The 21,564-nt window shown below is 35.1% G+C and overlaps 1 protein-coding gene across 8 annotated transcripts; it reads right to left on the bottom strand.

Moving 5' to 3' along the window:
• Positions 1 to 479: 479 nt before the first annotated feature.
• Positions 480 to 20,691, bottom strand: HMGXB4 (HMG-box containing 4). 8 transcript variants are annotated; one of them, XM_087934865.1, is made up of 11 exons: positions 20,517 to 20,691; positions 18,089 to 18,182; positions 16,901 to 16,972; positions 13,216 to 13,868; positions 12,881 to 12,948; positions 12,417 to 12,498; positions 10,917 to 10,981; positions 10,599 to 10,704; positions 9,289 to 9,458; positions 5,294 to 5,416; positions 480 to 4,840 (listed from the first exon to the last, which is right to left on the bottom strand). In XM_087934865.1, exons 4-11 carry the CDS (start codon positions 13,775 to 13,777, stop codon positions 4,796 to 4,798), a joined length of 1,221 nt encoding a protein of 406 aa, XP_087790991.1. In that variant the 5' UTR covers positions 13,778 to 13,868; positions 16,901 to 16,972; positions 18,089 to 18,182; positions 20,517 to 20,691; the 3' UTR covers positions 480 to 4,795. The 8 variants fall into 8 exon arrangements, with proteins under 8 accessions (XP_087790991.1, XP_087790992.1, XP_087790986.1 ...); XM_087934866.1 differs by lacking the exon at positions 18,089 to 18,182; XM_087934860.1 differs by having other exon boundaries at positions 12,881 to 13,868.
• Between the last annotated feature and the right edge of the window lie 873 nt (positions 20,692 to 21,564).

Consider the following 21,564-nt stretch of genomic DNA (forward strand, 5'->3'; position numbering starts at 1 on the left):
AAATCCGTATGTTCAGGAAGTTATTTGTAGCTTTCTACATTAAACTAAATACTTCTATCAATTCAAGGCAGGAAAGAAACACTCTTGAGTTGACTCAGTAAAGCACTGAGAAAATGTCTGGATTCTCATCCTGATTCAAATGAATTTAAGATTATAAATTTTAAAACTACATTTGCAACCTCCAGCCATAAATGCAAAGCTATTATTCATACTCTAAATCTACTGGAATACTGGAAAGTAACTTGTTTGAATTTTTATTAGAAAAGTTACAGGTACAGTATACATATGCAAAATGCAACCAACTGAAATTTTAAATCTAATTTTATAGTAATTTTAAATCTAACAGTACAGCAATATTGGATTACTGATTATTTGAAGGTATTTTGCATCATGAGCAAAGTACTTATATTTCAGTATTTTATTGCCTAGTTGTCATTTAATGTGGAAATAGAAATAACACCTCAAAAGCAAAACATCTTGCTAATAATTTTAATAGCAAAAAAATGCTTGATATACTAATGCATATGGGGACAAATGTCTCCATTTTAAAACAATCAAGCTTGTGTTAAAAACAATGTAAGAATATATCTACATGTTGATGTTTCAGGCTCCAGTTCTTATTATTTTAAGTAAATACAGTGCAGGTAGTCCTCAACTTATGACCACAATTGAGCCCAGCATTTGTTGTTAAAAGAGACATTTGTTAAGTGAGTTTTGCTCCATTTTACAATCTTTCTGGCCACAGTTGTTAAGTGAATCACTTCAGTTAAGTTACTAATATGGTTGTTAAGTGAATCAGGCTTCCCCATTAATTTTGCTTATGAAAAGGTTGCAAAAGATGATCTCGGGACACAGCAATGGTCATAAGTATGAAACAGTTGCCAAGCATCTGAATTTTGTTCACATGATCATAGGAGTGCTTCAAATGTCATGTGTGAAAAATGGTCATAAGTCATTTTTTCAGTGCCTTTGTAACTTTGAACAGTCACTAAATGAACTGATGTAAGTTGAGGATTACCTGTACTATGCTTTTCCACTTCAGGATCCAGACTGTTATAAATGCCAGCAAACCTCACATGAAAATTATGACAAACTCATTTACAACTGAAAAATTTATAACAACTGTTCCTGGTAGACATACTGACTGAATTTCAAACTGTAATAACGTTCAGGCAAAATAAAAAATGGCATAGAATACAGAGTCCTACAGGACATATATAGGTGATTATCATACAAGGATAGTGTCATACTGATGGCAGAGGGATAGAAAATTTTCTGATACTGAAAAACCTGTACATGAATTAATGGGAGGAAACAGAAATGAATCAAAATGAAATTTCTAGGTATAAAAACATTTATGTACAATAGCAAGAAGGTTAAATGCAGAAACTAACAAATATATAAAAAACGAAAGTATTTGGGTTCAAAACTTTTCACTATCAAATATGACAAGATATGTATTATACAAATATGTACAAATTTTAAATAAAGGTACATCAAGTACATTTGTGTGTTTAAAAACATCAACTCTACCACATTGCAAATGGTAAATGTGAAGTAGATCTTCTATTTAATCCAAGATACTGAAAATTTAAGCTACATATTATGACTGTCTATGAATTAAAGCCTTTGTGATTGACATTGGAAGAAGGCAATTATTTCTGACTCGCCTGTGCTCACCTTCTGTTTTTCTAGCTTTTGTGATATATCTGTAGGTGGGGTAACACAGGACAGGAGGACATAAGTAAAAATGGCCTTTCTTCATTTATAAGAGAGCTGTGTTAGTCTAGGCTGGCAAAAAAAATCAGTTGTCTGATAGAACCAACTAACGAATTGTATTAAATGGAATAAGTTTTTGTAAGATGTAGCTCATTTGGTCACACTGGTTATGCTTTTTAATTACATTTCTTAGTTGGAAAAGGTGCTACCAAACTCCTAATTTAAAGACTTTCCACTCAATACTAAAAACTTAACTTTCCAAAAGCAGAGATAATAGTGTAAATGCAATTAAATGATTCTGCTAAATGTCCAGCTCTAAAGATTGATATTTTTATAGCTCATATACTGCCTGTATATCTGCACAACTCTTGAGTCAGTGATTCATAGCAAGATTTTTAGAAGTAGTTTGCCATTGCCTGTTTCCTCGGGCTGAGAGAAAAATGACTGGCCTAAGGTCACCAGCTGGCTTCTGTGTTTTCCTGGTTTCTAGCCTGATACCTTAATCACTACCTCAATTGGTTTTTATATTTTTTGTATATTTTTGATGTTCAAATAACATCAAATCTGAGTAAGTTTTTAAAACCTCAAGTCTCTAGCCTTTAGTACGTAGTACTTTAATCATCAAGTTTAACTAGGGCAGGGCTGTCAAACTTGCGGCCCGGATGCGTCACATGCTGGCCACGTCCAGTTTGGCAAAAGGAAAAAGGTCATATATCACATGATGCCACTGTGACGCTGCTGAACTAGTTTGTCACCTCTGAACTAGGGGTAGGAATGGGGACAGATGCTTCATTATTTAGAGGAAGTTTAAGATGAAATGATAGAAAATCAGTCAATTTAATAGTCTATCAATTAGAAAAATAACTACTTTAAGAGCCGAGAAAAGTGATGTACATTTAATCTTGGATTCAAAATTATTTCATTTCTTGTTTTTAAGATTTTTAAATCCTATGTGATAAGGTTATATGACATAAGTTATATGGTTATAAGTGAATCTGACTTCCCCCATTGACTTTGCTTGTCAGAAGCCTGCTGGGCAGATCACAAATGTCGATCACATTACCCTGGGATGCTGCAATCCTCATAGACATATGCCAGTCACAAAGAATCCAATCATGATCATGAGAACTCTACAATGGTCTTAAGTGTGAGGACCATACATCACTTTTTCACCCTGTTGTAACTTTGAACATTTTATAAATGAATGGTTGTAAGTTGTGGACTATTGCTAGTGTCATATGAATACTTTTTTAAAAATTCAAAATCTCCTTTGAATCAGTGCTTATAACAAGACATTCAATTATGTATAGAGCATAAAGCCAATTCAGATAATCCTTGACTTACAATCATTTGTTTAATGACCATTTGACGTTACTACACTGAAAAAAGTGACTTATGACCATTTTTCACGCTTATAACTATTGCAGCAACCTCTGATCGTGTGGTCAAAATTTGGATGCTTGACAACTGACTCATTTATGACCGCTGCAGCGTCCCAAGATTATGTGATCACCTTTTGTGACCTGACAAGTAAAGTCAATGGGGAAGATAGATTCACTTAACAACAGCATTACTAACTTAACAGTTACAGTGATTCACTTAACTGTGGCAAGAAAGGCAAACATCACTTAACAACTGTCTCATTTAGCAACATAAATGTTGGGCTCAATTTTGGCCATAGATTTAGGACTACCTGTACATATTTTCTGAACAATAGTAATAGAAGGAACATTTTGTGTTCTAATTAGAACTATATACAAAAATACATATCCAAAAATGTAAACACCTATATTAAGAATGCCATACTTAATCCTATGGAAGTGCTTTTCCAGAGAAGAATTTTAGAGCACTAAAGCCTGTGCTGAGGCATTAGATTTCTCTTCCTCTTATTAATAAATTGTTCAATATCACCTCTCTAACTGCCTGTACATGAATATTAGCACCATAAGAGAAAGAAGTCAATTTGCTGGTAATAAGAATGCTAAATTGGAATTTGTGTAATTGGGGGAATGCTCTTGCCTTCTATGACAATAGTTTTAGCTACTGTTTCAGAAGTCACTATCTAAATGTGAAGAATTTGGAGCTTGGAATTGTAGGCTTCCTTTTCTCTCAAAATCTGAACATTGTGTAGAATATTACATTTCTATATTGTAATTACTAGTGCTACATTTGGTTTGAAAATGATTTGGAAGAATTGCTTCAAAACTTGAACAAACATGAATTAGCTACTTATTAAAACAAGTGTGTGTGTGGAGAAAAATATAGCTGCTTTAAGCAGTCACATTAAAATAGTAACCATTTTAACGATTTGATTTCATTCACTCTCACATTTGCATGTAGCCCTGACAATCAATGAATGCAACACTTAATAAGAATTCCTAATGTCAGAACAGTTCTTTAGGGATAGGACAATTTCTTCTCATCATTAATTTGAACACCATGTGTATTATTTTTCTCCATTCCATTGTCTCCACTTAAAGTAATACTATTTTATAGCAGTAGCAATAACATTTAGGCTTCTATACTGCCCCATAGTGCTTACACCACTCTCTAGACGGTTTACAGTGTTGAAGCATTATTTGCATATTGCTCCAACAGTCTAGGGCTGGGCCCTCATTTTACCGTTCTTGAGAGGATGGAAAGATGAGTCAACTTTGAGCCCTGTCAGGATCAAACTCAAGGCTCTGGGCAGAGTTTGCCTGCAACACTGCTCTTTAATCACTGCACCACCAGGGCTCTGTTTTATAGTTAAAATATTAGTGGTAATGGGTCCATGGTGCTTGTTTGCCCCAAACTTGCTTGACATTTCTAATTAAAATAATTCAATATTTTTTTTTCCTTTTATATTAAGGCTGATATATAAAAAAATTACTAAACTCTAGTTACGTAGAAACACACAGACTTAAAACATCCTCCAATTCTTGTAAATTTAAGTTCCGGACTTTTTTCATAAAATCAAGTTAAACAATTATTGACAAAAGACTTTAAAATTCTGTAGGTTGAGACTTGAAGAATGCAATATATATGTGTACAAACCAGTAGCACAGCAGATTATTTTCCATATTCACTTTTTTTGTCAAAGACCGGGCATTATGTAGGCAATATTATCTAATGTGTTAGACTGAAAAGACAGAAACATTAAATTAATTCAATATGTATATTACAATGTGAAACACTTTTTGCTTGAATAGAATATTTAAGGAAAGCCTCACCAAAGGCAACTTGTGGCTTCCCAGCCCCACTTCTGCATTGCCCAAATTGACAACAAATCTTCAATTTTTGGTTCAGTATAATTTTTCCTATTTACTTTGTTTTAAAACAACAATGGCTGAAATAGAAGTGACAATTTCCCATTTCATATAATACTCACCGGCCTATCTCTCCCACTGTCTCTGCCCTTTTGACTGCCTGCCAACCTTCTGTCACCTGCTATTCCCATGACCCAGCCCTGTCCATTGCCCCTGCATCTGCAGCACTGAATGCAATTACTCTACTGAATGGGATCTCTGTTTACGCCCTGCACAACTAAATTTTAAGGCATAATAAGACAGCTTGGTAATTAAGTGTAACTTACCAAAACATGTTTGGGGCAGCCATTTAGCTCAGGTAACTGGGATGTGAGACAAGTCAAAGGGCCCAGAGCACAAATAATTGAATCCAGGAGTACTGATAAACTTCCTGATACGGCTACCATTCCCTGGGAGGTCAAAAAGGAATGTGAAAAGTTATGAATGTAATATCAGTATCAATGTATCCTTCCTATTTTAAGTCCACCATGATTTTATCAAACCCAGCAGCTCTATTCTGCTCTGTGAAAGAGCTTTTACAGAGAAATCACACAAAGAGAAATGAACATGAATTCTGCTGAAAGCAAGAAAGGCTACATTCTGTACCACACATGTATAAGATAGCATACACAAAATGTAACACTTAATAAAATACACAAGCAAAGTAGATTTTCAATCCAAATATTCACTGGGTGTGCAGTTAGCAAATTAAGTGCACTGTATTTTAGCAGGCTAAAAAAAATAAATCTAATATGGAGAGCTTTCGTACTTCCTTCCCCTTTAGGCAGCTTCTTAGTAGTCTGTTCTACAGGGTAGTTCGTAATGCCATAAATAGGTTAGAAGATTATGGTAGGTCAGAAGTTCCATTTTCCTCTAGCATTTTGTTTCTTAGACAACCAGGTGCTTCTGAGATGCTCTCAGCAGGAAGTGGAGAAATAGCCTACTTCCAATATTTCCCCTACCAATTCGATATTTGGAGATTGGAAATTACTTTCCATCTCCAAGGTTAACAGCTTTTGATACAATCTGTTCTTCATTGATTTTTGTTTGTATCCATTGGTATCCAGTGTCATATCATGTGAATATGAGCCAGAGTTTAATTAGCTGATGTATTGCAAATATTTTCTTTGGTCTATTCTAATTCACCTTCCGATTGCCTCTACCAGATAAGTTCAGATCTTTGGATGAGGTAATTTTTCATGCTAAATAATAATAATTATTCCTTCTTTGTTTTCTTCTTTTTAAAGTAATTTCAGTTTTTAAACAATCAATGGCAACTCTGAACAATGTACTATAGGTTAGAAACTTCATGATTTATAAGAAGCAGAAGTAGCATTATATCAACCCTATTACAATAATACCGAATTTTGGGCTTCCGGTTTTGAGCCTCCCCGAAGACGGACTGCTGACTGCGATCGCGCGTGGCTTTGGTTCGTGCTTCAGAGTCAGAGAGCCCCGATCTTTTAGATTTGGGGCAGAAGCTGCTTCATATGGGCAGCAGAGGAAGGGGAGACCATCAGCCGGGTAGAGGGGAGCCGCAAATCCCCTCCCTGGTTTGGCAAAGCTCCTTCCCAAAGACGCCTGAAGTGGTGGTCTAAAATGGCCACCCTGAAGGGGAGGATTAGACTGGAAAAAGTATTGGGCAGGAGAGAGTGGAAGAAGCGAACAGCAGGAGGAACAGGATGATATAATTAAATGGAAATTAACCTCTGGATTAACATTACGAAGTATCTTTAAGAAAGGACTCAAGCGGCGAATTGAAAGAAGTTTAAAAAAAGGTGTGAATTGCTTTTGACAGTGATGGGGCTTCAAGCCAAGAGAGGTAGAAGCTGCAGAAGGAATTACACAACTAACTTGGATGAGTGTATCTTGATTTTATATAAGCACTAATTCAAGCTGAACTATAGATCGCTAAAGAGGAAACTTATCTTTTTGGAAGATTGTGGTTTGAAAAGCTCTGAATAATTGGGAAGGAAAAGAAAAGAGGAGGTGTGGATTTGTTAGAACAAAGAGTGCCACCTGAGTTAAATTCAACTTGACTTTTTTTTTTTTTTTAAAAAAGATTCTGTTTCTTAAAAATATAAGGAAAATTGATACAATAAAATAAAGAGTTTTGGAAAATTGAAATACTGAAGTAAAGAAAGACATAGGAAGGTACTGCCCTTGGATTAATTGTTGATTCTGTTATGGACTTGGTATTGGACCAGCTGAGGACTAAAAGTTGACAGGAAAGAAACAAAAGCGGACTGTTGGAAATCAACTTCAAAGTCATTAACTGGATTAAATAGAAAATCGTAAAATGGCGATATCCTTTCAGGCACTAAAAATGAAACTTGGAAACATTAAGGAAACTTTACAAAAAAGAGGTGAAACTTTGGGCTTCGTTTTTAAATTTTTTGAAGAGGCGATTGCAGAGTATGAACAACTAAGAAGAAGTACAGAAGAAGAGGTGCAGCAAATTTCAGAAGAGGCCATCTTTAATCACTATCGAGAACAAAGGAATCCAGAAGTAAAGAGAAAAAGAATTGGGAATAAATATTGGAGGTTTGGGAAATTGAATAAAGAGGGAAATATCCGGAAAAGAATAAAAGGGGAAAAGAATTAGTAGAAATTCGAAGGGTGGAAGGTAGCTAAAAATAGAGAGGGGATCAAAAACTGGAGTGAAATAACGAAGGGGGAAATGTTAGGGGAAAGAAGGGAAAAGAAACAGGATTTGGGAACAAAGGAATATGGGAACTTTAAAAAATGGGGCTAAATTTCTTACACAGAGATAATGGTTGAATGATACTGGAAGAGGGGATTCTGCAAGGTGCTGGGGAATAATATAGATAAATTTGCAGTTGTGAAATGGGGACATATAAGATGGATAATAGAATTGTTATTTTTTGGCATTGCTCTCTTCCTTTATGTTTAAGAGGTAAATACAATAAATATATGGAATATGTTTATCAAATATATTGAAATATTTTGAGGATTGGAATGCTGATTTTCATTTTTATTTCTTTGGGTTTAAATATGAATGGAATAATTAATATGTGTAATAAATAGATTGAAATAAATGAAATGATATAGGAGGAGAGCTGAAATGAAATGGCATTAGGGTTTAGGATTAAATGAGTAAATATGTCCTTTTTCTTCTCTGAAATTGTAGATAAATTTTATGGAATTAAGAAGGGGAAACCATGCAGAATCTGATTTATATGTTATGTAATTTTAGAGGGGATTAGTAATTTTAAAGTTGTAGGTAATAAAATGCTAAATATTCAATGTGATTTAAAAGGGGTAATAATTAATGAATATGTAACTTTGAGGTGGCGCACTTAAATTGATATTAAAGGGGGAAAAACAATTTAAAGAAGTGTTACTAATTAGAACTTAAGAGGATTATACAAATGTGACAATTAAAAGTATTACAGTTCAATAACTATGAAGTTAATATATGTGAATTAAATTATGAAAAAAGCACTTTGAATAATATAATAAAATAGAAAATGCATAAAAATATTATTAAGACTAGAAATTAAATACAAAAATTGAATATGCAATTATGGTCATATTTGCATGTATATGTGGAACCTGTAATCATGCTGTTCACTAAAAAGAGATGTCAAAATGTAGAAAACTGAATAAAATACAGAATTGTTATTTCTTGGCACTGCTCTCTTCCTTTATGTTTAAGAGGTAAATACAATAAATATATGGAATATGTTTATCAATATATAATCTACTGAATTTTGCAGATTACAGTACAATCTTCTACAATATAGCATACTCCAGATTTTTTCAGGATTGCGATTGCCATTAACCGTAACTATTTACTACAGGATTTGGAGCTGGAATTTTCAACTCCAATTTTTGTAGGTGAGTTAGATTTATTTCAATGGTTTGTTTTTTAAAATGAAAACTCATTACCAAAAGTAGACATCTGCAAAATAATCTTAGGATGCTGAAAACTAGAACTGAAGGCCCCATGTGATCTGACTGAAGAACAATATTGTCAACCCTACTAGGTAGACTAGACCAAGAAATCAACTACACAGGAAGGGTAATACTACTTTTATTAAGATTGGCTATAATAATAACATCATGCAAGTCCGATTGTGCTTCTTCCTCGTTATAAGCCTGAATTAGGGAGATGCCTATCTGAACTGCTTCAAAATATCTGTTTGTTGTAGACTTAAAATGTGTTTCCACTCACTATTGCCTAATAAAAGATCTTGTATTCTTTATTTGCTACAAATATTAAACTGGAATGAAACTGCATGATAGCTATTGTACTTACTTCAGTCTCCTGCAGTCTGTGGCCAATAAGACTCAGAGACTCTCCCAGTAATTGCAGATGTGCAGCTACATCAATGGGATCTGTCTCAGGAAACTTCACTGGTGAAGAGGATAACACCATCGTGCTAGTTGGGGATTTTTTATGGGGTGAAGGCACGCTTGTTAGAGAAGCTGAAAAAGACAATAAAATAGTTTTAAAATTGTACACCTTATACAATATACAAAAAATTTAAAACAGGAAAATATCTCATAAACATGAACATGTCTAATTCATGCCTTTTGGAAAAAGAAGAGCTGGAAAAGCTGCCCAGAGATCCATAGAGGTTAAACATAGATAGATAAACATAGAGGTTTAATAATTATTATCAAATTCCCTCACAAATCAAATAACTCATGCTTCGTTGACTCTGTCCAAAGCTTTCCCTAAACTGTTAATCTTCTGTTATGTTGTATTTGAATTTTCACAATTTCCAGGTAGTTGTGGGGCATCAAGACTAACATACATGGACAGCATCAGATTGGGAAAGACGGCTCTCCAATCACTGCTCCACCAAAGTTCCTTCTTTTCATATTTGTGCCTATTTCACATTGTGAATATTTTGTATTAATTGTTCAATTCAGGGAGTTAAAGGTTTCGACTGAATAAGAATCTTTTGTCCTTAGTTCAAACTCTACTTAGGTGATAAAAGCAAGAATAATACAGAGTTCAAGAAAATATCATTAAGTCTGGATTAAAATAAAATCGACAACAGCAAAAGTAAATTCTCAACTTTGGTCACGATGAATTAATTTAAGTGGAGTCTCTTTGAATATACTGTTTGGACTGTGCTCTTCTCACTCAACTCCTCAACCAATGCTTTCCTAGATCTCTCATACTTTTCCAGCTATTGCTTTATTTCAAAAAGGCAGCTGGTAATTATCTAAAAGTCAAATCAGTTTAATACACAATTATCAAAAAATGAAACAAATTTACATTTTTGGTGCCTATGATGTTTTGGTATTTAATTCATTGTTCTAATCTATGTAGACTTATTCTATCTAGATAGTCTGACTAATAGCAATCCTGGCCTAAAGCAGCTTTTCTGATACTTCTCAGAATTTCATATTTGAATTCTGAGCTCTGGGAGAAAACCAAAGCCAGTATCTGCCAATTTCTCACCAGATCATCTTATCATCTGTTAATGATAAAATTCATGTGTGGAATCTTGGAACAGTTTGATAAAATAGGAAAATATCCCAATATATTTAGTTATAATGATAAGAATTATCTTGAGACGAAAACATATGCATGTAATGGAATGTGGAAACTACCTTTCAATTTTGGGGAACCTTCTGATGACATTGCTTTCCTCTTCACTGTTGTCGCTTCTGCTTTATTCTGCTTATGTTGCAAATATTGAGCCTTCTGCTTCCAAACCTAGAGAAATAGGGAAAACAAAACCGAAATGAAAACTGCATTGTTTAGAATACAACACTTAGATCCCAAGCATTTCATAATTATTAAATGTGATGGGGACTGCTTTACATAAACTACCCTGGGGAGTAAATTAATGCAAGCACCATGGTGGCATCATCCCGGGCGTAAGCCCAACTCAGATTTCTTTTTTAAATTTCTTCTCAAATATTTACCAGCTTATCTTTCTCTGGAAGCTGTTTCCAAACCTCTGCTAGCTTTTTGCTCAGCTCACCAAAATCTAGCAAGAAATCAGAGAAGGTGAACAGTTCAGAATAAGAGCAGTTAGTTTCTAATTTTAATAGGGAATCTGATTCAGATTAACATTTAGTTAATCACCAAATCCATTATAAGACATATTGACAACACATGTAACAATGTCAGATTTTATATTAAATGTAGAAAGCAACAGCATCCCAAAATGAATGATTTTATATATTTCGGCTATAGAAATTACTACCATAAGACTGCAAGCACTTCTAAAAAAAAATTGTATGAAAGGAACTGGTGCATCTAAAAGAACAAAATAATAGATATTTAGTTATCCTGATTTTATTAGGGGATCAGTAAAACAAATTCTTACTGATAAGTGTGAATGTACTATTAATTTATTTAGATATTTAACAAAAATTAGTATGCTTGTCTTTTGTACTGCAAATGTAATTACTAACATATTTGATTATAGCTACAATGGCAACCATGTTTTAAATTTATGATATAAAAGTCATCAGCATTTAACTGAGCCGAGAGGAAATCAATTTATACTTTAACCAAACTATTTAGTTTTACTAAGTATTAAAAGAGCATCTGCTGAAGTAATTATTTTACAATGATAAATAGTAATCCTACAGTACATGTACTTACCTGAACTAAGAGGTAGTGAGTACTGAATTGTCTTGTATAAAAACTTAATATTTACTTTTATTTTTTTCCTTATGCAAAAAGTTCCCTACATTGTAAAAATATTAAAGATGGTTTCAACATTTGCACCTAGCTACACTGTCTGACAACTTGCTTAATTCAAAAACTGTGTAGCAAGACAAAGGGAACCCAAATTACGATTGGCCATGTTGTCTTGAGAATTTAAAAGCAGTTTGCCCTGTTTTATGCCAAAATATAAATTATTGTAGTATGTTTTATGTGGGCCTGCCCTTACAACAAACTGCAACTGTTTTAAACCACAAGTACTAGAATAGAATTGGGAAATATCTTTAAAATTGATTCTTTATAATTCTAATTTAAAGATAGCCAGACAAGTTATTACAGTAAGTATCAAATATTCTTCTCTGGGTTCTAATGTTATTAATAGCGAGGAAAAGACTAATTGGAAATTTAGAGGTGACATCTCGAATCTGGAATCTTCCCATCAGGACGATTCATGTAATGATGAGTTTTGTATTTTTCGGCAACCAGCTAAAATGTCTTTTTATGTTTGAATATGAAATGCAGATGGTATCACTAAAAATGTACTTTCTCATTGTGAGATTTATGAGAAAGTATCTCTTCCTGAAAGTGCATATTTTAAAAATGTGCCTCTATAAGCATGGGCATAATCTCCTCACTTACTGCTCAAATGAGTATTTTAACCTTTATGCAAATAAATTAAAGAAAATATAAGAGAGGTTGAATTTTAAGCAAACAACAAAAACTCAACCCTTACAGGGCTGTTATTTTACCTATTCCTGGATGCTCAGCCACAATGTTCACACGATATTCCTTACAGAATACTTGGTAGGCAGACATATTTTTCTTCTTTGGCTAATTAGAAAAAAGGGGGAGGGAGGTAATATTTTACAGTATGTACTAGTTTCAATTTGTTTCTAATGCTTACTGAAATACCTGAAAAACCATCTCATAGTTCACATCTTTATACATTAGTATCTGAGCTGAAGTTTTTGTTATGTAGTATATTTTTTAAAGCAAACCATAGTTTTATAGTTGGAGGGGAAAATGCAGTATTTCTTAATGCCTTAAGTTCATAATGATAATGAAAAAAGACAGAACCTAAAACATTTTCCAACACAAAAACTCTAGATTTAATAGATTATGGCTTCAAATCTGGAGTTACAAAAAACATTTTGAATTCGTTATTACAAGAATCAATCATAACTTATAGTACTCACTTGCTATGCAGTTTTACCTTTTCTTTTTCTATTTTCTCAATCTTCTCTTTTTCTTCTTTCTTCTTCTTCTTCTCATTCAGGCTATCTGTACAGAAAACAGGTGGTAGTGGTGAGGGAGAAGGAGGAGGGGCATGTAGAACAAACTGGATGCTAGCTGGAGAAACAGGCAGTTGTGGTGTTATTTCCACTGCTGCTGGTGATGAAGAGAGTCCAGAACTCTTCTTCAATTTAGAGTGTTTTTTCTCCTTGTGTTTCTCCTTGTCTTTCTTCTTTTTACTCTTCTTTGATTTCTTTTTCTTTTTTATCTCCCGATATGAATCATCAATGACTAGTTCACCAGCTTCCAACTCACCTCCAGATGATGATCCAGATTCCATTTGTGGTTCCAAGTTTGAAAGCTCAAAATCACTGCTTTGGCCTTCAGGGAAGAGGGATGTGTCTGAGCTGAATCCCTCAGCAGGAGAAAGGTGATGGGGATCTGTAGGTGGCTTGTGCTTCTTACGGGATTTCAAGAAGCTGTGTGTATCATGGCTTGAGGGCTGTGAGCTTTGTTCATCCCGAACAGATTTCTTAGAGGTCTTTTTTGTAGCTCCAGAATGTGGAAAGGGATCTTCTGTTATGGTACCCCCTTTCTCTTTTGGTGAGAGGATTAGCTTCATTTTTAAGCCATCAGGCTCACGTAAGGTCAGCATTTCAGTGTTAACATATGGTTGTTTTATTTTTTTGGACTTGTGGGAAGTACCATCATCCAAGGATGGATCGCTGCTTCCACTCAGCTTCTTCTTGTGATGTTCCTTCTTACCCTCCAAATAACTGGGAGCACTGAATGAAGAATGAGATGATTTTTCCAAAGTCCTTTTAGATGATTTGGAGCTGGTGGCTAAAGGAGTGTTGATGGCTTTAAGCAAATCCATGGCAATGTTAGCAGAGAATGGAAAAAAATATTTTTTTTTCTATTCTTTCATGATGAGTCCAAAGGCAGGGAAAGTTCAAAAGGACAAAAGTCTAGAATACAGAGAAAAGAGGTAAAAATAAGTACATGCACAGGATGTCAAAATCAACTGTATCTTTATTTACAAACTAACATCAGATTATTCAGCTATCCAGATGGAAAACTTCAGTTGCTGTTCTTACCCAGGATTTGGCCCCAGATATTATTAATTTTATATTCACAATATTATATTCTCTTTTAGTGAATTCTATAAATAATGCAACAATTTATTGAACATCTTATACCTCACTTCCTGGATTTGCAAGAAAGGAAAATTGCAAAATATAATATATTATCAATATCCAAAATTATATTATGTAGGGAACAGAAAACAGTATTTAGAGTAAGAAATCAAAAGTCAGAGGAAAGGGTTGAAGAAGCAAAAACTAAAACATAAAATATCTAAAACAACTGAGAAGTTTTTGTCTAGGGCCAGAAATATATTAAACAGGTACCTGGCCGACTTTTTGCAACAGGGATTTCCACAACTAACTGAATACCCTCAAGATAGGTAATATTAGACCCCTGCACTGTTTTAAATAGACATTACAACCATTAAAAAAGGAGCAGGGCTTCAATTGTACAATCACACCTGCCATCTTTACTGTTTTGACACTTCTTCCTCATGGAACTCCTAAGAGAATGTTCATCTGCGCTTTTGCCTTTCTTAGATAAATATGTTTGGATCTTGATTAAGGTGTGTGTGTGTGTGTGTGTAAGCTCTTCAAATATCAAGAACCAGAAAGTTTTTAGAGATCAAAAGCAATACTTTGATGTAGACTCAAAAATATAATGGCACTTGGTGAACATGATGGAATACTCTTAATATACTCATGATGTCCAATACAAATTACACTAGTAGCAATATTTTGATCCACCTGATTACTTTTAAAGGCTGACATCATAAATTGTGATTAAATTAATGCAACATTAATCAGATAGACTAGAAACCAATTTAGGTATTTTTAGAAGCCATTTGAGAGAAAAGAGATAAGAGAGCAAGAAGGTTGAGAAGGTTGCTCAATGATTACTACTGGTTCCTAACATCTATTGATTGCTGAATTTTTGATTGCACTGTTGATTGTAGTTAATTACTGAGTGCTACACTGGAGCATGGTTTTACCACACCTGGAAATGTGAGAAGTTCCTGGACAAGACAGATGAAACTCCTCAGGAGAGAAACAGAAAAGTGAACAAAAGAGAAGGGAAAGACAAGCAGAAAAATGTGATGCCCCTAAAAGCAAGAGAATTTGGCAGCTGGTTTTGTTCTAGAAGACAATTCATGGTTACCCTAATAAAGCATGCTAACTCTGATTTCTTGGAATAAGGTGGAAGAGATTCAGGACCCAATAGGTCAAAGAAACCAAATAAGGAAGAAGTGGTGATTGGCGATTCTTTGCAGAACCAACGTAGCAGAGGTCTAACATGTGGAAGGTGATTCATGTATGGATCAATTATATTACCTGAAACACTTCATACAAGATATCAAATATTTCATAGGCGTTACTGAACTTAGTGACACATGATGGACACATAGCTCTAGTTGTATCTTATTAAATCATTTTATTGTAACAATAAAAAGAGAGGTTGTATTGCACTGTACATAAAGAAAATGTATATCTGTACAGAAATTCATAACAAAATATCATTATTATAGATTGCTTGATAGACAACATAGATAGGGATGAAATTGTTGTGGTCAGATATACAAGCTTACAAGAGCCACATGATAGCAACAATAAGTGCTTTTATCTATCCTGACCCAGGTTGGAAATTCAAACTCTACCCAGCATTAGAGATGTCACAACCTCCTTTCTTGTTAACGGCTTTCCTGTTAACAACTTTGTCAGAACATGGAAGAGGGAACAAGAAAGCCTGCTATCATACATATAAACTTTACCAATAGCAAGGAATTAGCTGAAGAAGGGGGAAATGACCAAAAAGTGAGAAAGTGACCAGAAAGAACACATGTTGATTAATTCAGCTGAACAGAAAGTCACATCCAGTAGCTTGAAATCCTGAAGAACAGTGCTTGGGATGCTTGGAAAATCCTGTAAATTTAGCTAGTGAAAGTACAGGTAGTTTTCAGGTTATGATCATCAGATCATGAGAAATAACATTCTCATAATCATGTGATCAAATTTGGTTGCTTGGCAACCAGCATATATTTATGATGGTTGTAATTTCTTGGAGTCACAGTGATGCCATGGAATATTTTATATTTTTGTGATGTTCATTTGCAAAGCTGGGTTTCTGGTGGTGGCTGTGATAAAAAGCAAATAACATACAAAAATCAATGTGGAGCAGCAAATGAGGATGATGGTGTCCAATCTGATACCAAACTTTAAGAAACTGTGCAGTGCCCAAGAATGGAACAAAATCTATTAGTAAGCATGGTTATTTAAGAATGAAGTAAACATATATTTTCTTTCAATTTATGTTAATTATTTTTGTCAATTGATTACTAAATAGTTAGGATATAATATGTTGTTTCAACCTAATGATTTAATAAACAGAACTTGGCTATTTCTTTTAGCTGTGTAAAAATTACTGAGGCACTAAGGATTGTGAACTGTGCAAGACTGGGAAGATTTGAGTTAAATATTAGTTATTATATACATTTTTCTTTGAATGGTATTATTTCTTGTTATTTTTAACGTCCACAAATTTCCTATATTTTTCCAAACAGTTTGACTTCAATTATCAGGAATACTGTTTCTCGTCTGTATCTTTCCCATTCTGTTATTGAAATGTTCTTTTATTGCCTAGATCATCTTTTGGCTGTCTATATTTTTAATTAATGCCAAATTACTACCATCACAATTTTATAATTATTTTGATAACTGAAGAAAGATATCATGTGAATTCTTTTAAATTTAATCTTCTATCAGGTTTTAGATGACGCGTGTAGAACAAAATGGCCCTATCCCTTATGCTGTCTTCAAGAAATATAATCATACATTTTAATATTTTCTAAAGTATGATTAGGTATTTAGAGGTGTAAATGTTTTCCTTCATCATATCCTGAGTTTTATTGCCAACCAACCTCTATAACAATTTTTGTTAGAAGAGTACTTCCTCTTTTATCTGACTCTGTCCCCAGCAAGAAGTTGCTCTCCTGCAAAGAAAAGAGTTTTCATTTAAGTAATAAAATTAGATATCTGTTTGAGAAAAACAGAATCAGAGATCTTGATTCTGATATAGTTAATACTGGAAGCTGTATATACTTAGCGTACTTCATTTTATCACATGGTATCTTGTGATTACAAAATGGAAGTAGATTGGAACCATTCTGATTTGAAAAATTATCCCTCAAGAGAAAGCTGGATACATTTTTTTTAAAAAAAATGTGCTTTCCCATTAGAAAACCAAAAATCATGAAAAAATGAATTATTGTTTTAAAGAAAAACTGAACCTTTCCCAGAAATTATTCCCTATTCCTCCCCTCCCCATATGCTTACATTAAATCTTTTATATTTAAAGTAGCATATCTGAACAATAGAGGAAGGGAACAGAAATTATGACCTTCATAATGATCTGTTTATAATTCAAATCCCACTAACCAGCTTTGGAAACAGAATGCTTCACTGAATGGATGAATTCAGCAAAAGTATTTTTATTGTTATTGTCATTTTTTCAGGTATTTCACAGTATTTTACATAATAACAATAAGAACTTCTTGAGTTCTTAGACGTTTACTTAACTTCAACAATGGTCAAAGTTAAAAAGCTGAAATTAAATTCAAACATGTGAAAAGTGCTGCTGGGCTACAGGAAACCTGGATCAGGATTGGGGTTTACCTTATTCTGGATAGTAAAACACTACTTCAAAGAATAGGTCTGCAATAGCTGGGAGTGCTTTTCAGCCGTTTTTAACATTCATACTGGTGAAAGTTACATCTAATTGGGTCCAACATCATTTAATAATAAATACATACATTTATACAGGTCTGGGCTACATCCCAAACTGATCACAGCAATGTATTTTACATGATGCTTATGTATTCTAGAATTTTTGAATATTCTGGAAATTTCAATTAGTGAAAAAGGAAGCAGAGCATGCATGATACTGGATGTTTAACACATACTTGTGTTAAAAAGTTCAGCACTTATTGCCAATTATTCTGTAAAACAGGTTAACACTCTTGTTTTAACATCCAAAGTCTTAGAACTATCCTATCCAATAGAACTTTTGCTACAAAATGCAAAAGAAACTCTCTTGAAGTTGCCTTTACTTTTCAAGGTCTTTTTGCTGGATCACGGTAGTTTCTCTTGTTCTCAATCCATGGATAGTCCCTCAGGAGCTACACCTGGTCCCCATTCTTGCCACTTTTCAGAATGGATTTCCCATGGGCAGAAAAATGGAATATAAAATGAAATAGTAATATTAGTAGCAATGGTAATAACAATAAACATTCATAATTATTCTTTTAGATACTGAAACTTGTATTTCAGTTAATGAAAAAATGGCACTGAACAATAAACTCCTGTCAATTCACTCCTAATTCAACTGTTAGCACTTTAACAAAATCAGAGTAAAAAAATGTCTCATTCTCTCTCAGTTCTCTCACCTCTATTTTCTGTATTCCCCCTGACTTTAGCAGCTGTCTTTTTCTTTTCTGGAAGTAGATCCTTACAGAAATGTTTATTTTATTTTGTGGTTCTGCTAGTTGCTAATCCCACATCATCTATTTAGTTATTACCCAAGAAAGTAATTCAATCTTATAATTTCATTATAAGATACCACATTATGGCTCCAAATAAATGGTGCAGAAAAGAAAGCATACAAGAGAGGAAGACACCCATTCACACTTAAACATCAGTGGCTCTAAGTTGTAAGTATGTTTTCTTTACTCAATTCCTTCCCTATGATAAGAATTGAAAAGGCTGCTCATATAATCAAGGACATAGATATTAGTATTCTGCCATGCAGAAGTTATGCATTCAATCTCTAAATTGAATTATTATTCTTTGGAGCTGATAGAATTAAGACAAAATTCTACCCTGTCAACATTCTACACTATTCTTTGTGACATTCTTGTTCCAGTCCTGATTCCCTCAAATTTGAGAATAAGGGGAAAGGATATGAAAAACACCCAATCCATGCAAGGCACTGGATTTTTTCCCCTAGACATGGGTAATCTAGTATACTTTTTGCAACATTGCTTAGATTATGAAACAATCCTAGCTTTTTTTTTATCTTGGAGTCATCATAAGCCATGGCTCTCCTGCAGGGATCTGGGAATGTGTTGCCATGTCCTTCCTGTTCCCAACTACAGGATAAGGTATAAGAAATAGAGAATAAGAATAACCCTCCTATAAAGTGGGAATCATAATGTAGAAAGGGACTAAATATTTGAAAGAATGAAAAGAAGAATGAAGAGATACTACTATCTACAACTTATTATCTTTATCTTTCAAAGAGATCAAAGCACAGAGAAAGGATATAATTTTAACAAGGAATTCATGTATCCAATGTCTTTATCATTAGGCAGAAAAGATGATAGCTACTATTCATTTCAAGTAGTTGGATGCTATGTTCCAAATTTTCTTGAAATGGCTTTCACAATATGGCCTTTCAAACAGAGAGCTGTATTTAATTCCGTGTATTTTAAGTAAAGGCTATATAGAATGAGAATATCAAATAGAATTGCCACCAAGATAGTTTTTGACTATGTCAAGACATAAATAGAATAATCCACTTGGAAACCGCTTTTGGGCTTTATTACAGAGAGGGGGCGGGGAATGAAACAGTGACTTTGGGTTTTGCTGATGAGGTAAGTTTGTTGTTGTAGAAATGGTTAGTATATACTACTATGTAAAAATAAAAAGTTGAGACTATGTTATTCTACTGTGCTAAAAAGTCAGACGTCAATGCCTTTCTTCATTTCCCCCCTACATTTTCCTCTCTTGTCTTTTCTCTCCCTTACTTTCCCATTATTTTCATTTACCTTTGTATTGTATATTCTAATAAATAAAAAGAAAGAAGATAGGAAAAAGGAAAACTTTCCCTGGGCCTCTGCAGCATTTCTAGCTTCTTGTGACCCCGGTTGTTCAGAGGTTCATCATCTTGGCTCAAGAATAACAATTCAGGTGCGAAGGGCAGCTGCTGTTACCTTTGTTACTGAAGCCTTCCCTTCTGCCCTTTCAGAATGACATCTGCACGAGTTTCGCCCAGAGCACACTTCAAAGGGTTTTTAAATTGTTTTTGAGCATTACAATAAGGTAAGAAAATATTAGCTCCAGAATTGTTTTTAAAAATTTGTTGTTTCTATATAAACAAGTTTCAACCTCCACTTCTAAAGAACAACCAAACGAAGCCAAATTACAACTGATGCGCTCCCCGCGACAGAAAAACTTTCCCTCGTTTCCAAGTAACACGGTATACCTGGGAAACACAAAGCTCAACAGTCAGACAGCCTCTATTCCCGAAAGCGCTATATTATAACGCTTTGGAAGACAAATGCCGAAGGTTCAGGACCACCCTCCATCAAGCGGTAAGTCATAACAGCTCCCGCCACAAATCTCTCCTGCAGCCCGCTGTTCATTCGGCGCCACTGGCCTTCAGCCACAGGCTTGTTTAACGGAATGAAGGTGGCCCAACAGCCCCGCGCTCTCATCCGAGCCAACACGCGCGCCTCTTTTTCTCCCGGTTGTGCTTACAGTCAGAGAGATCAGGTCTCGCGCAGACAGCCAGGCACGGCTCGTAAGGAGCCGGCAGGAAGCGTCTTCTCCCTCCAACCGCGGCAAGAGGCTGGCGCCGAGAACAAGGAAGCCCGCGCCGGCCCGCAGAGGCGCCGCCGGGACCCCGCAGCCTCCGGGAGGCCGCTCTGACAGTGATCAGAGTCCCGCCCCTCGCGAGAAGGAGGGGAGGCGCGAGATCCCGCAAGGGGCGGCGTCCTAGACATCGCGCGAGATTTCAACGGGAGACGATGCGGACTTTCGAAGTGTGTCTCTTGTGTGTTTTGGTAACGGCTGAAATCAGGCGGGCCGAGTGGCAGCGGCGGTTGTCCGTAATGGGGCTGCTGGAATTCAGGCTAAGGGTGGGAAAGCAGGGTGTTTTTCCCTGCTGGGGATGGAAGTGGACACTGTTCGACTTCAAGCACGGATACCAAAGCCTTTCCACGTTCTTCCACGTTCTTCAAGTCTCTGCCCCCCCCGCGGTGTTCCTAGTCCTGCTGAACGACAGACATTTCAAACGATAGTCATATATGTTTCACAAATCAAATTTAGACTTAAAATAACTTCATTGTCGCTTTAAACGTACACTAATCGTCATGCGTTAAAATGAAAGTTCGTTGCATACACTGCATACCCGTGACAAATGAATAAATAAATGCATAAATAAATAATAAATAGTATGCACATACCCACATAGATGACACAGAGAAACGGCACAGTCTAATTTGGATGTATACATGTACACCAGTGAGAAAAACTATCCTGCGACTTTACCAGATGGATGGCATAGGGAACAAAGCTGTTACAAAATCTGGTGGTCCTGCTAGACATACTTGGAAACCTCCTCCCAGAGGGGAGCAACAGAAACAGACCGTAAAGTAGATGTGTGGGGTCTCTTAACAGGAAGCGAGCTTCTCGGCTGTCCTTACCACACACATGCTGTATGGACTTTCTGTCTGAAAATCATGCACTTTGTTAAAACACTCTTCAATTGTGCCTCTGTAAAAAGTGGCCAGGACGGGAGAAAGAT

The sequence above is a fragment of the Pseudonaja textilis genome, chromosome 5 (genome assembly GCF_049901715.1).
Source record: "Pseudonaja textilis isolate UNSWEBS1 chromosome 5, rPseTex1.2, whole genome shotgun sequence".
Classification (NCBI taxonomy): Eukaryota; Metazoa; Chordata; class Lepidosauria; order Squamata; family Elapidae; genus Pseudonaja; species Pseudonaja textilis.

Coding starts and splice junctions, on each gene's coding strand:
- HMGXB4 (XM_087934864.1), bottom strand. CDS start 13,777: ATGGATTTGCTTAAAGCCATCAACACTCCTTTAGCCACCAGCTCCAAA. Junction 10,705..10,916: donor TTCCAGAGAAAGATAAGCTG/GTAAATATTTGA, acceptor CTATTTCTCTAG/GTTTGGAAGCAGAAGGCTCA. Junction 4,841..5,293: donor GCTGCCCCAAACATGTTTTG/GTAAGTTACACT, acceptor CTGTCTTTTCAG/TCTAACACATTAGATAATAT.